Raw genomic sequence first — 13,835 nt, 5'->3', positions numbered from 1 at the left:
GCGTGGAGTGTCAAGTTGCTTCACATTCATGATGCAACGTAAATCACGTTGCACTGGTTGGAGTGTACTTCGGTGAGGGCTCTGTCAGGTTACGGATCTGTCACAGCAACGCAATTCCCTGGGTACGAGATTGGTTTGTTTACGTTTTGCAGTGTCGTCAGTGGATCTACCTTCTGTGAAATTCGCGAGGAAATAAGGCAAAAAATGGATTTATTCATAGGGATATTGCTCCTTGTGCTTGGTAAGTCAACTTACGCTTATTCCAATGGTCTCTGTAGTTTTACCAATGCTGTGACAACACAGTGCCCGCGGAAATTGTGCGGGAAAACACCGTTTTGGAAACGTATGGAAAATCCGATATTAAGCAGAATATATTTTGGCAAACGTGGTCAGTTCCTGATGTCAATGAAAAGCTGGTTTGCAATTTGGATAAAATGATTAAGACATAGGCCTTACTGTATTTCGTCCTTTGAGACTGTTAGAATTCATTATGATTTTTAATGACTACGACGTAGACTGTCGCAAATGAAAATCGTGTTCTGGGCCAGCACAGTGGGTCCAGTCATTACTTACGTCTTGTTATTTTCCTGTCTGCCATGGAGTGTATGTTTATCATCTTGCATTTAATTTCGATCATATACTTGTATTACTGTTGCAATCAGTAAGTGAGCGAAGCGCATCACCAGAAATTTTATCGGATTCCGAAGAGGACCTTGAAATATTTACCCGAAGCGCAGAATGGCGCTGAAAGCGGACACTTCGCATAATTAATGGTTTGCGGCCACCGTTACAGCAATATGCAGCGCAGGTCGCTCTGACTTCCTCTCATGTCAATAGCGAGCTGAGCGTATTAATCACTCCCGGAGTATTACAGCTGAATCTAATCGTGCCGGCGATGTATACTCGGTTATCAAAGTGCAAGACAACGAGAGCAAAGAACCCCATGATGCTTCTATGCTAAGCAACTGTAAAAAAGGCATAAATAGGAGGGGAGGGGGCGGGGATAACAAAAACTGTAAAAATTGTGGAAATAGTAATGCAGTGCTCAGTAGAAAACAAAAGTGTGAGTGTGAAAGTAGAGCATGTCCCCCTGGAAAAGTGGCTTACACTATTCTATTTTGATAGACTGTGGTATATGGTGAGAGGCCATGAAATTTAAGTGCGTGATATATAATCCTTATATAAGGCCTGCAACAGTGAAAACCCAATGGAAAATATTGCATAGTTTCAAATCAACGTGGGTTAAAAGAGGCAAGAAGCTAAGGCGTAATTTCTCCTGTGCCATTACAACATGGTTAGCATCGTCATTGCTTGCACTCTGAGAAGTTCTCCTTGAATGTTTCATAATCCAACCAGGCATGTCCTAATGCCGCATTTCAACCTCGAGTGCATGCACACCTAATTATGCATGTGATCGGGAACACGGTTAGCCTTTCTCCCATTTAATGATGATGAGCAGGGATGATGAGATATAAGTAAAGCGTCATGCAGCGAGATCGGAAGAGCATCTAATTGTTCAATAATTGTTCGAATTTGTTGCATTCATTGTTTTCGGTCAAACATGCTAGATGCAAAAGTATTTGGTTGGCTCTCACCAAGCACTGTTCGCAATCGATGATGGTTCTGGGGCCGAAGAGCGATGAAAGATCTAGGGACATCTTCAGAGCAAACTCCAATGCGACCTGTTCTATTTGGCAAAGCCTGTCCAACATTGTTGATTGCAGGGTTATTTTGGGAAAAGAAGATTACTTTTCACTTCTCTTTTCTGGATCGACACAGACTCCTCAAAACACGTGCTTCTGCTCGTATGATGACTGCTTCGTCTTAGCAAACTCTGCCCTTCTGCGATCTACATGAAAAGGCATTAATTGTGTTGTTGAGAAAGGTCAGGGTCGTTGTCCTTTTAATCTGTACCATTCTTTCTTTGATCGTTTCCAGTGGTCAGATTATGCTTCTCTTGTTGTGCCTTTAATCGATTAACAGCTGCAAGTGTCACACGATGTATGGTTGCTAGGTCGATCGGGAGTGTCCCTTTGGCAGTTGCTGGAAATGAGCTCATTTTCTGATGCTAATTACTGATCAAGGGAGACAGTTTTCATGTTGTTACATTTTGTCCGTAATAGCAAAACAGACATTACCAGTGCTTCAAGAATGCTACTGAAACTGCAGTTTGTAGTATGTGTGAATTTGTGTCAGCAGTGCATTATCCAATGTACATTCATACAGGTCGTCAGGGTGCAGATATTAAGGCTTGCTAGAAAAGTGGCATGTTTGACAGAAAACGACCGAGTTGTGCCTGAGCTTCAAATCGTTCACTGTAAAAACTGAGAACGGCTAGAACATGTTCCAAATCAGAACATTTCGATTTGAACCCGTTTTTTTTAAAACGTTCTGAGAACGCGTTCTTCAAATTCCTGGTGTTCTAGTCACAGAACATGTTCACAGCCAAAGACGTTCTACCATGGAACATGTTCTACCATGGAACACGTTCTACCATGGAACATGTTCTACCATGGAACATGTTCTACCATGGAACACGTTCTACCATGGAACATGTTCTACCATGGAACATGTTCTACCATGGAACATGTTCAAGAACACGTTCTTCTGCCGAGATTTGAACCCATTTTTTGAACATGTTCCTTAAAACATGGAGTTCTTTGAATGATACACAAATTGAAAACAAAAATCATATCTCCAAAAATTACAAACTTTATTACAGAAATAGAATAATGTTGAAGATTCTTCTCCCTACTGAGTACAGTGCAATTAACCCATCCACTCTGTCTGTGCCTTGTTTGTCACATGACGCAAAACCACAAATTGTTCGAAATTAACAATAATTCTACCAGAGATTACACCATCGTGACACTGAAAACACTTGGTTCAGAAAGAAAAAACTTGTCGTATTTGGGCGTTTTGTCAAATTTATCATCAAGACCAAAACAGACCTCCTGAATTTGCGAGATACACGAGGGATAAGAACAATCCAGTACGTAGAAAAGAGCAATAAAGGAATAAACTTCATGCTCAACGGTTTCCACCCCAAGGTCAATCCAAGTGCTCCCGATGACAATGAAGGCATTGTTGATAACGGAGCCAGCGACATCTGTAACAATGTAGAGGACTGGATAGGGCTGGTTTCTTCTTTTGCATCACCTGCTTGAGTTTCTTAGGCTGGAAGAATGCAGCAGCAGTTCAATATGACACTGACAGCGATAATAATGGCGGGTGGCGTTGACTTGTGATGGTCTCAGAACATGTGCGGCGTGCCGGGAGGAACACCGGACGCGTTCCCAATATTCCATTTTCAGCTTGCACATGATCACAGAAAATGACGTGTTCTGCGCCTACTCTGAACACGTTCCGAACACGTCGCCTCCAAATTCCTTTTCAGCGCGTGTAGGGAACGTGTTCGGTATGTGTTCTGAATTTGTTCCAAGTGTTCTCACGTTTTAGAGTGTTGCCAGTTATCCTTCCTACAACCATCAAAGAGTTGGTTGCTCGGGTAACTTCCCTCTCCTGTGGCATGCCAAAGCGGAATTTATTCAGGACAAATTTTTTACATCAGGACTGTATTCTCACCCCAGAATCAGGCTACAAATTGCGAAATTGTACAATAATTTATCTCAGGACAAAGATTTTACAACACCAGGTAAAATATTCATATCAATTTTCTTTTCCTTTCAGAATAATTTATTTTCACGTTTTAAAAAAAATTGTCTAGACGAAAAATACGGCAGGACTCTTTTTCCTTCAGAATTTTTTCGACGCCAGGACTCACGTGACTCCTGGCAGAACGCACGTGACCACTTAAACCGATGACGTCATATATTATATTTTTCGCAACTCACGAACTTTTCTGAAGTTTGGCGATTTTGCTATATGCAGCAATGGACAAAAGAGGTATCATATTATTTCTCTTAACCGTAATGTGTAATCAAATCGGCATTAAACCCTAGTCCTTAATTACTTTTAATGATAAAACACCACCAAACTCAGCCAAGCCACTGCATATTGGATAATACATATTGCATTGGAATTGGGGTTTCCCCGGTAACCTGGAGCTCAGTGAAAAATCATTGATACCAGGGCGCCGAGTATCAACATGCATGAACATGCAATATCGTTCGTCCACTGTAAATCAACGAGGCGTCCTCGACCCCCCGCTGCGCGGCGGATAGGGTCGAGATTACCTGGACTAAGCGAATTGGCAAAACACAGAAATGGCAAATGGAAACGCAGCGATGATGCGCGACTTCATCGTTTTCGCGGTCACGTGATTTTTGTCAGGAGTCACGTGAATTTTGCGAGAATTTTTCGTTCTGCCCGCAAAACGTCCTGACGTCGAAAAAATTCTGTAGGAAAAAAGTCCTGCCGTATTTTTCGTCCTGACAATTTTTTTCAAAACGTGAAAATAAATTATTCTGAAGGGAAAAAAATACACGGATTGGAATATTTTACCTGGTGTTGCAAAATATTTGTCCTGAGATAAATTCTTTTACTATTTCGCAATTTGTAGCGTGATTCTGGCGTAAAAATTCAGTCCTGATGTAAAAAATTTGTCCTGAATAAATTCCGCTTTGGCATGCCATACTCTCCACATGCACACCCTCGATCACAACTGCGAAGAATTATGTGGTTTAGCATAATTTCAATAATAAAGGACATCACGAGTTCAACTGCACATGTATCGACATATATCATGGGAATAGTTTGAACCCCTCGGACTCCGCAACGCAACAGATAAACAAGAATGGGGTTTGTCGCCACACCGAAAGAGAGGATTCAACTGACTGGGTCTCAATCTGCAGCCGATATTCAATACATCGTTCGTGTCATTGCAAACATGGAACCTTTCCAAAATTAGCAGGCAGGCCTGGCCGTACTCAATAAATTCAGCATCATGCGTATACGTGGCATAAGCGAGTTTGCCGCCCTGTCATGCATTGCATTCGTAGGTTGAGTATACCTTGTTACCCATGACGCCAACTGATCTTTATCCTCGATAATTCGAGTACCGATCATGAACTGCAACAAGAGGTCATGAAGTAAATTTTGAAGTCAAATGGTTTGTCCGGATTTGAGTCTGGCGAGGTCTGATAGCGTAGGGAATTCTGATGGTCTGGCTGGTCTGCAGACCATGGACAAGACCGATAAATTTTGAAAATAATTGTACACACGGGCATGACGGTTGTACTTGCAGGCTTTGTAGTAAATACTTTATTCTGAATTCAAATTTCAAGAATAGTTAATTATCAATTATTAATTTGACGAGTCCTTTGTATATGGAAATCGAGTTCTAAATGACCCATACCTGCTGCTTCGGGACTCGACCTACCTTGTGGGCACAAATGTATAATGTGACAATAAAAATTCGCTACGTGTGACTGTGAAGTAGAAAAGCTACATGTCATATTTCTGAACGTGCTGAAATTTACTCCTGTGGAGGCCATGACTGTCAAAACATGCGAGATCAAAATCGCACAATAGAATCCCTTGTTCCCCTGACATTTTGTCCTAGGTCATTTCAAACTTCTTACGGAATCTTTTCAGATATGATTCACTAATCCAACGCATATCTTTAAAAAAGGCGCACTGCCCCCAATGAACGGACAAAATGGTAGTTGCACCAATATTCCGATTTGAAATTTGACGTGGCATACTTGTCTTGTCGTTGTTGTTCTTTCTTCTCTTATATTACCCTGAAAAGACGGCGTCAACGTTTTAATAAAACGTGCGTAAGATAATGCAAAATCGCCATATATAGCCGTTGACAAAGAGTAATTGAGCTGGTTGCAAGAATCTTATTGGAAACAATAAGACTGTGTTCTTTATTGCAAACAAGAATGGACCACTCTATTTGCTTGCCAACCCTCAACAAGGCATACATGCTATTCTACTATATGAACAGTCCCCTGTTTCGCGTCAATGAAGATTGTGTTCAAAAGAAAGCCTCTTAAGGCCTCGTCTCTCATTTATATCAGCTATACTGTTACATTTGTCGTCACTCGATGCCAGTTAATTAGGAAGGAGATTTGAGAACTGAGTCTGAGTATTGATCTTGGACATTCACCCCGTTAATAACATAAGTGAGCAGTCGCGCTGTGATCAGCTATGAGTCATGTTAATGGGCCATTCCATTTCTACCACCAGTTTAAAACAGTCCGGAGCATTTTTGATCGGGCAGGCCATCCTAGAAATGTCAAAAAAGTGATTCGTCAAAGCTGGGCATCAGGAAACTAAAGTGAACTTTCCTCCTGCGAAATATTTATTATAAAGGAATGGGCGGCTTTTTACTGCATTATGTTTGTTCCAGTCAACTATTTTTCTGAACGTGTTTAGTGCTTTTCCAATTTCGTTTCAGCTCTTAGATAATAACGAATAAGGCGATTTTCTACTATTAGTACGCACAAGTCCTGGCGCGAAATACCTTTCTTGCCACGTGAGTGCACGCCGAGATCCGCGTTCACGTCATCCCGCCATAGCGACGCAACGTCATTTCCATTATATCGGGGTAATCAAGCGCCATCAGCGTGAGTCCGAAAATTCGATATACTCTAGACTCACCGATCTAAGACCGTTTTGGAATAATGCAAGCCAAGCCCCATAGTTGTAATGCCTGTTGTCGTTCGATGCCATTCAACATTGTTCAATCAAGATAGCCAATAAAGGGAGCAACACCAAGTTGTCTAACATTTCTGATGGTCATAACATCATGTCCTACCATTGACATTTTTTTGGGTCGATTTCACGGCAAGGGTTCAGAATGACAGGCAGATAGGCCCTGAGTCAATTAGGTGTGAAGGGGCTTTGCGCATTGTGCTGAGGGTGGTCATGCCTCGAGATAATGAACCGGAGTTAGATAGGTGAGTCTATAGTTGTGACGGAGCGGGGATTTAGGCTATTGCACGGGCCTGGTCACAAATTAGAAAAAGACGGCTGAATGTATAATTATTTACATGTATTAAAAATTAACAAGAACAAGAAAAATATATTTATAAAATTAACATTTCACCGCTCAAATCCAACAACTAAAAGTCTGTTTACACATTACCAAAGTCCAAAGCTCCCTCCACTCCGGCTCAACTCCCTGGGCGCGGTCAATTCCCAACAACAGCTCCTTCACCTACCACCGGTCTCCCAACACGTAACACACGCAACACACGTCTCTCCGAACTCCTCTCCCGTTACCACACGACAACACACGACACAAAAGTGTCCGTCCCGACACGCAGTCGGTCCAAGGCTACTCCAGTAGCCACCAAGCACGTAGCTGGTTTACAAATTAACGGTCTGGCGACACCTTGGCCGCAAAACCAACTCACGGTTCGCCGACACGATGGCAGCAATGCCAAGGCGCTCCAACCCGCGGCTGGACGCAAATAACAGGTGAGAACACCACGACTCTCCGACACACAGCCGGTTCACATTCCACCAGGAATGACGACCACGTTGGTCAAACGGAATTGAGTTCGGCACGTACGATGTACAACTTCTCCTTACAGAGGCCAGCCAGGAACTGCCCACACCCAGTCCAGCTCCAACTAATGAACCCAAGAGTTATATAAGTCTATGTCCATGAGTAATCACACAACGTCCTGAAGTTACCAATGTCCTATTCAACACACTCAAGCCAAAGGTCTAAATTAACATGTAATAATATGACTGAAATACCAGTTACACATTCAGCCTAACCAGGGACAAATTATGAATAAATAAAACTATTAAGGCCAACAACTCAGGCCTAACACAAAGGCCTGTGATGCCATTCATCACATTCCTTCCCCCTTTAAAAGAAAAACCTGTAATGAAAATACAGTTTTTCCAACCAAAAGCAAACAATAAAATGTCCATCAATCACAAGATGACGTAACCCACACATTCAAACACAGACAAACTCCAACTTCCACACGAAAAATATCCACTCACACACGAGATAAACAATCCGGCGCAACATTATCTGAACCTTTCTTGTGAACTATGGTCAAATCATACTCTTGTAGGGCTAAACTCCACCTAAGGAGCTTCTGGTTCGAATCCTTGACCCGGTCTAACCAAACTAAAGGGTTATGATCCGTTTCCAGAATTGTCTCATGTCCGAGTAAGTAAGGTCGTAGCAACCTTACAGCCCACACTATTCCTAAGCATTCCTTCTCGATTGTCGCAAGATGCGCCTCACGGTCCAGAAGCTTCCTGCTCAAGTAGGCGATGGGATGTTCCAACTGATCGTCTCCGACTTGTGCCAACACCGCGCCCAACCCTCGCTCGCTTCCATCAACCTGCAATAGAAATGGTTTAGAGTAGTTTGGGGGTGATAACACCGGGTGCATCTGCAGAGCTTGTTTCAGATTCTGAAATGAAGTTTCACACTCCTCTGACCACCGGACCTTATTGGACCTCTCTTTCTTTGTCAGGTCAGTCAGGGGGGCTGCTAACTCTGAAAAACAAGGGATGAATCTACGGTAGTACCCTGCCATGCCCAAAAATCGTCTCACCTCCTTCTTGGTCTCTGGGATCTTGAACAGGGCAATTGCTTCAACTTTGGCTTTTATCGGTTCAATCTTCCCTGAACCAACAACATGTCCTAAATAATCTAGTGAAGCATGCCCAAGGAACACCTTGCTAGGCTTTGCTTTCAAATTCGCCTTTTTGAGGCGCTTGAAAACCTCCTCAAGATGTTTCAAGTGATCCGGGAACGAGTCAGAAAATATTGCCACATCATCAATGTACACGACAACATAGTCTTCAGTACCATCTAAGACTTCATTCATCATTCTCGTGAAGGTCATGGGAGCATTTTTCATACCGAAAGGCATTACTCTAAAGGACCATGAACCAAACGGACTCACAAAAGTTGAAGCCAATTTTGCTGCATCCGTCAAGGGTATAGCGTAATAGCCCTTGCAAACATCGATTACTGAAACGAATTTTGCCCTACTGACCTTCTCAATCAGCTCTTCAATACGGGGTAAGTTCCCGCCGCTATCGGTCTCAGTTACCCGGTTCAAGGCTCTAAAATCAACACACATTCGGATGCTACCATCCTTTTTAGGAACTATCACCAAACCAGAACCCCAAGGGCCAGGCTTTGCTTGCTCCAGTATCTGGGCCTGCGCCAACTCTTTGATGTGTTGCCACAGACCAGCCTTCTGAGATTCAGGACAACGATAGGCTCGGGTTCTCACAGGCCTTGCACCTTCCACTAACTTCACATCATGGACTGCGGCATTAGTGGCCGAAGGGACATCTGAAAAAATAGCAGAGTATTTAATCACAAGTTGCTTAATTTGCTTGTTCTCTGTAGCAGACAAGCCTTCAGATATATGGACGTCTTTCCAAGTCTGAGTGGGCGTTTGCTTTGGAAGATAATTATCAACGTCAATTTCACTCTCCCCAAAGATATACGCCTGTGCATAAAATGCAACCTTGTCTCTATCCTTCCACTTCCTGAGCAGGTTCACATGGAATATACGAAGTTTCTTCCTGCGTTTCCCAGTGTCGACCTCAAAATCAACAGGAGAAACCTTTCGGACAATGGGATAGGGTCCCTGCCATGTTGACTTCAATTTACTTGCAGCTGAAGGGAGCATGACCAGCACCTCTTCTCCAACTTCATAAGTTTTTTTCCGTGCATTACGATCATAGTATGTCTTCTGTTTTTTCTGACTCTTTGTCACGTTTTCCTGTACCAAATCTGTCATAGCCGCCAGGCGATTCCTCGCAGACAGAACATATTCTACAATGTTCTCATCTTGCGGGGTCTCCTCAGTCCAGCTTTCCTTTAGAACCGCTAATGGCCCCCGTACTGCGCGACCATACAGCAACTCGAAAGGACTGAACCCGGTACTCTCTTCCGGCACCTCCCTGTATGCGAACATGAGATACGGAAGAACCTTGTCCCATTCTTTCGGTTCTTCAGAAACAAATTTCCGTAACATACCTTTTAGAGTGGAGTGAAAACGTTCCACCAAACCATTTGCCATTGGATGGTAACACGAGGTCTTCATCTTCTTAATCCCAAGCCGTGGAAGCAATTGAGTCATCAGTTCGCTCACAAAGTTGGAACCCTGGTCGCTGAGTAACTCGTCGGGTATGCCATATCTGGAAAACATTTCTATTAACCCATCCGCTACCGAAGCGGCCGTCGTGTCCTTAAGAGGGATGGCATCAGGAAATCTAGTGCCATAATCCACCAGAGTCAACAAGTATTTGTTGCCTTTTGAGCTGCGTTCCACCGGGCCAACTATGTCGATAGCTACCTTGTAAAAAGGTCGCCCGACAACTGGAACACTTACCAAGGGAGCCTTTTCAGAGGCCAGTTTTTTTGAACACTTCTGGCAATTGGGACAAGTGCTGCAGTACTTCTCAACGTCCTTGTGTAGACCAGGCCAGAAATAATGCTCAACCAGTCGACCTTTGGTTTTAGTTACACCTAAATGACCTGCCAATGGAATACTATGAGCCAAGTCTAACAAATCTAACCGATACTCCTGAGGAACTAACAACTGGTCAAAGTATTGTTGTCGGCCTTCCATAAAAGAGCGTCGATATGCCAAACCATCCCTCCAGAAGTATCCAATGGAGTCCTTCGGCAACGACCTCTCACATTTTTGCAAAACTTTCTGAAGTTTTACGTCAGCTTTTTGCCGCTTGGCTAACTCTGTGGGGCCCAATCTCCACATATCTAAATGAGGCAAGTCTACAGGGACATTACTCTCCCCCTCCGCTATCTGTACATCACTCAAGAACTCGGCGCTCAAAATATCATCAGGACTTTCAACATCTCCTGACGAATCTGCAACGGGAGTTGAGTCTAGTGACTCTGATTTTACATTACCCTGAACCAAGTCTCCAACAGCCTTTGGCTTCGCTTGTGGCTGTCTACTCTCCCATTCTGCTACTGCTTCCTGTTCTTTCTGTCTGGCCCTGGTGGTCACGGCAAAAGCTGGAACACCATCCAAGTCGCGAGCATCTGAAACTAGAGACATAGGTGAGAACGGTTCTTCATTTAAATCACCAATGACAACGAAATCCTGCTGAGACAACAAGACATCCACAGGTAACCGCTCAAGCACTCCTACGATGCACTCCTTCTTGCCCCGCGTACCAGACAGTACCACCTTGGCTGTGAGGACCTTTTCCGTCGTACCATTGGCCAACAGAACTTCGAAGCTATTCCCATCATATGAGTCGTCTGAAACCAAACAGGATTTAACTAGAGTATTAGAGCAACCTGTATCCAGCAACATCAAGACAGGGATCTCACCAACATACCCTCGAAGTTCAAACTGCTTGTGATTGACAAACCCCGGTCTTGATGGACTCAGGCAAAGATACCCTTTCTTAGGTTTCCTTCCTTGCGTGTTAGCACCAGCGCCACTACCGCTGGCATTCTCCTTCTTATCAGGGCAGTCCGAAGCATAGTGCCCCTTTAAGTTGCAAGAAAAACAGGTAACATTATCTTTGGAGGGCTTACCCGCACTGCCTGGACACTCTGCAGCATAGTGCCCCTTTAGATTGCAAGAAAAACAGGTAACATTGTCTTTGGAGGGCTTACCTGCATTGCCGTTTCTAACTTTCTTGAAAGACTTACCACCCGACCCCTTGGCTGGCTCAGTGAACTTAGCGATGTGAGATTTCTTTCTTGAATTGACATACAACTCTGCCCACTCTGTGAGCCTCTCTACAGTCTCAGGCTTTCTGTCTTTCATCCAAACCTGCAAATCTGGAGACAACATGTTAGTTATTTGTTCCATGATCATATGCTCTCTAAGTTTTTCGAAGGTTTTAACTTCGTTTATTTCTAACCATCTATCAAAATAGCGGGACACTCTAGTTCCCCATTCCTGAAACCTCTCTTTGGCTTCCTTGTTTGAGGTTCTGAAGTTTTCACGGTACGCTTCAGACCCAAGCTGGTACTTTTTTAGAATGGCGAGCTTCACCTTATCAAAATCACCGATGTCCTCAGTTGGCATGAGCGCATAAGCTTCCCTGGCTTTACCGGTGACTACAGCCGCCAACCTAGGTGCCCATGAGTCTCGGTCCCACTCATTTGCTGTAGCGAGGCGTTCGAACGTACCTAAGTAGGCCTCGATGTCCTCCCCAGCTGCCAGCTTTGGGATCTTTGGCCCATACTTGCCATACCTTCCAGCCATGTCCGACCGGGAATGATCAGCCGCTCTCTGTGTTATTTCTTGCTCGCGCATTCTGGAGATTTCAAGTTCCATTTTTAACCTTTCTTTTTCTAATTCCAACCTTTCCCTGTCTAGCGCCCTAGCAGCCTCCTGCTGCTCGCGTTCAAATCTCTGTCTCTCACGCTCAATCTCCACGTCACGCTCTCGTCTCTCACGCTCAATCACGGCGTCGCGCTCTGCTTTTTCCCGCTCAATTTGTGCCATGCGAATGGCATGAGCCATTTTCTCACGCTCCAATTCATACAGCCTTACATCCATACTACCATTTACCTTGTTCTCTTTTACAGGAGATAAAGCGACACCGCCACCCTTTGTAGGCGTGGACTTGGCTTGAGGACTGGCCATTACCTTGGCCTCATGAAAACTCTGTATAAATGCCTTTACCCGAGTCTCTTCTTGTTCTTCATGCTCTTTCAGCATGTCTATAACCTGTGACTTAATCAACCCAGAATAAATTATCCCTCGTTCGTCACACAGCACACGCAACTCAGCAACCGTCAGCTTGGTTAAGTTTTCAGGCAACATCTTTCATGCAGCTGTAAGATTCACACTCAACATATACAGTAATTCAACAGGTTACACATATTGTGACCAAATTCGTCTCAAGTTTGCTTACTACCAAAATACAATTAAAAAAACTACAATTTAGCAAATTTGCTACATATATGTGACCAGACCCCACTTCTGGTACCAATGTGACGGAGCGGGGATTTAGGCTATTGCACGGGCCTGGTCACAAATTAGAAAAAGACGGCTGAATGTATAATTATTTACATGTATTAAAAATTAACAAGAACAAGAAAAATATATTTATAAAATTAACATTTCACCGCTCAAATCCAACAACTAAAAGTCTGTTTACACATTACCAAAGTCCAAAGCTCCCTCCACTCCGGCTCAACTCCCTGGGCGCGGTCAATTCCCAACAACGGCTCCTTCACCTACCACCGGTCTCCCAACACGTAACACACGCAACACACGTCTCTCCGAACTCCTCTCCCGTTACCACACGACAACACACGACACAAAAGTGTCCGTCCCGACACGCAGTCGGTCCAAGGCTACTCCAGTAGCCACCAAGCACGTAGCTGGTTTACAAATTAACGGTCTGGCGACACCTTGGCCGCAAAGCCAACTCACGGTTCGCCGACACGATGGCAGCAATGCCGAGGCGCTCCAACCCGCGGCTGGACGCAAATAACAGGTGAGAACACCACGACTCTCCGACACACAGCCGGTTCACATTCCACCAGGAATGACGACCACGTTGGTCAAACGGAATTGAGTTCGGCACGTACGATGTACAACTTCTCCTTACAGAGGCCAGCCAGGAACTGCCCACACCCAGTCCAGCTCCAACTAATGAACCCAAGAGTTATATAAGTCTATGTCCATGAGTAATCACACAACGTCCTGAAGTTACCAAAGTCCTATTCAACACACTCAAGCCAAAGGTCTAAATTAACATGTAAGAATATGACTGAAATACCAGTTACACATTCAGCCTAACCAGGGACAAATTATGAATAAATAAAACTATTAAGGCCAACAACTCAGGCCTAACACAAAGGCCTGTGATGCCATTCATCACAATAGTATACACCAAGTCGACACAGGGTCGATCAATGGCTCCAGGAA

At 44.0% G+C, this 13,835-nt stretch overlaps 1 protein-coding gene across 1 annotated transcript in view; it reads left to right on the top strand.

Annotated features, from left to right (window-relative positions):
* LOC135502846 (ionotropic receptor 25a-like) overlaps positions 1–13,835 on the top strand; it is a 91,566-nt gene continuing 77,731 nt past the window's right edge. Inside the window, exon 1 of the mRNA XM_064795960.1 lies at positions 1–241. Coding sequence (XP_064652030.1) covers positions 205–241 — 37 coding nt within the window. The 5' untranslated portion in view covers positions 1–204. The remainder of the gene's footprint in view (positions 242–13,835) is intronic.

This window comes from Lineus longissimus, chromosome 19, assembly GCF_910592395.1.
Source record: "Lineus longissimus chromosome 19, tnLinLong1.2, whole genome shotgun sequence".
NCBI classification, from domain to species: domain Eukaryota; kingdom Metazoa; phylum Nemertea; class Pilidiophora; order Heteronemertea; family Lineidae; genus Lineus; species Lineus longissimus.
Note: the sequence above shows the minus strand (reverse complement) of the source record. Positions and strands in the feature narration are given on the sequence as shown.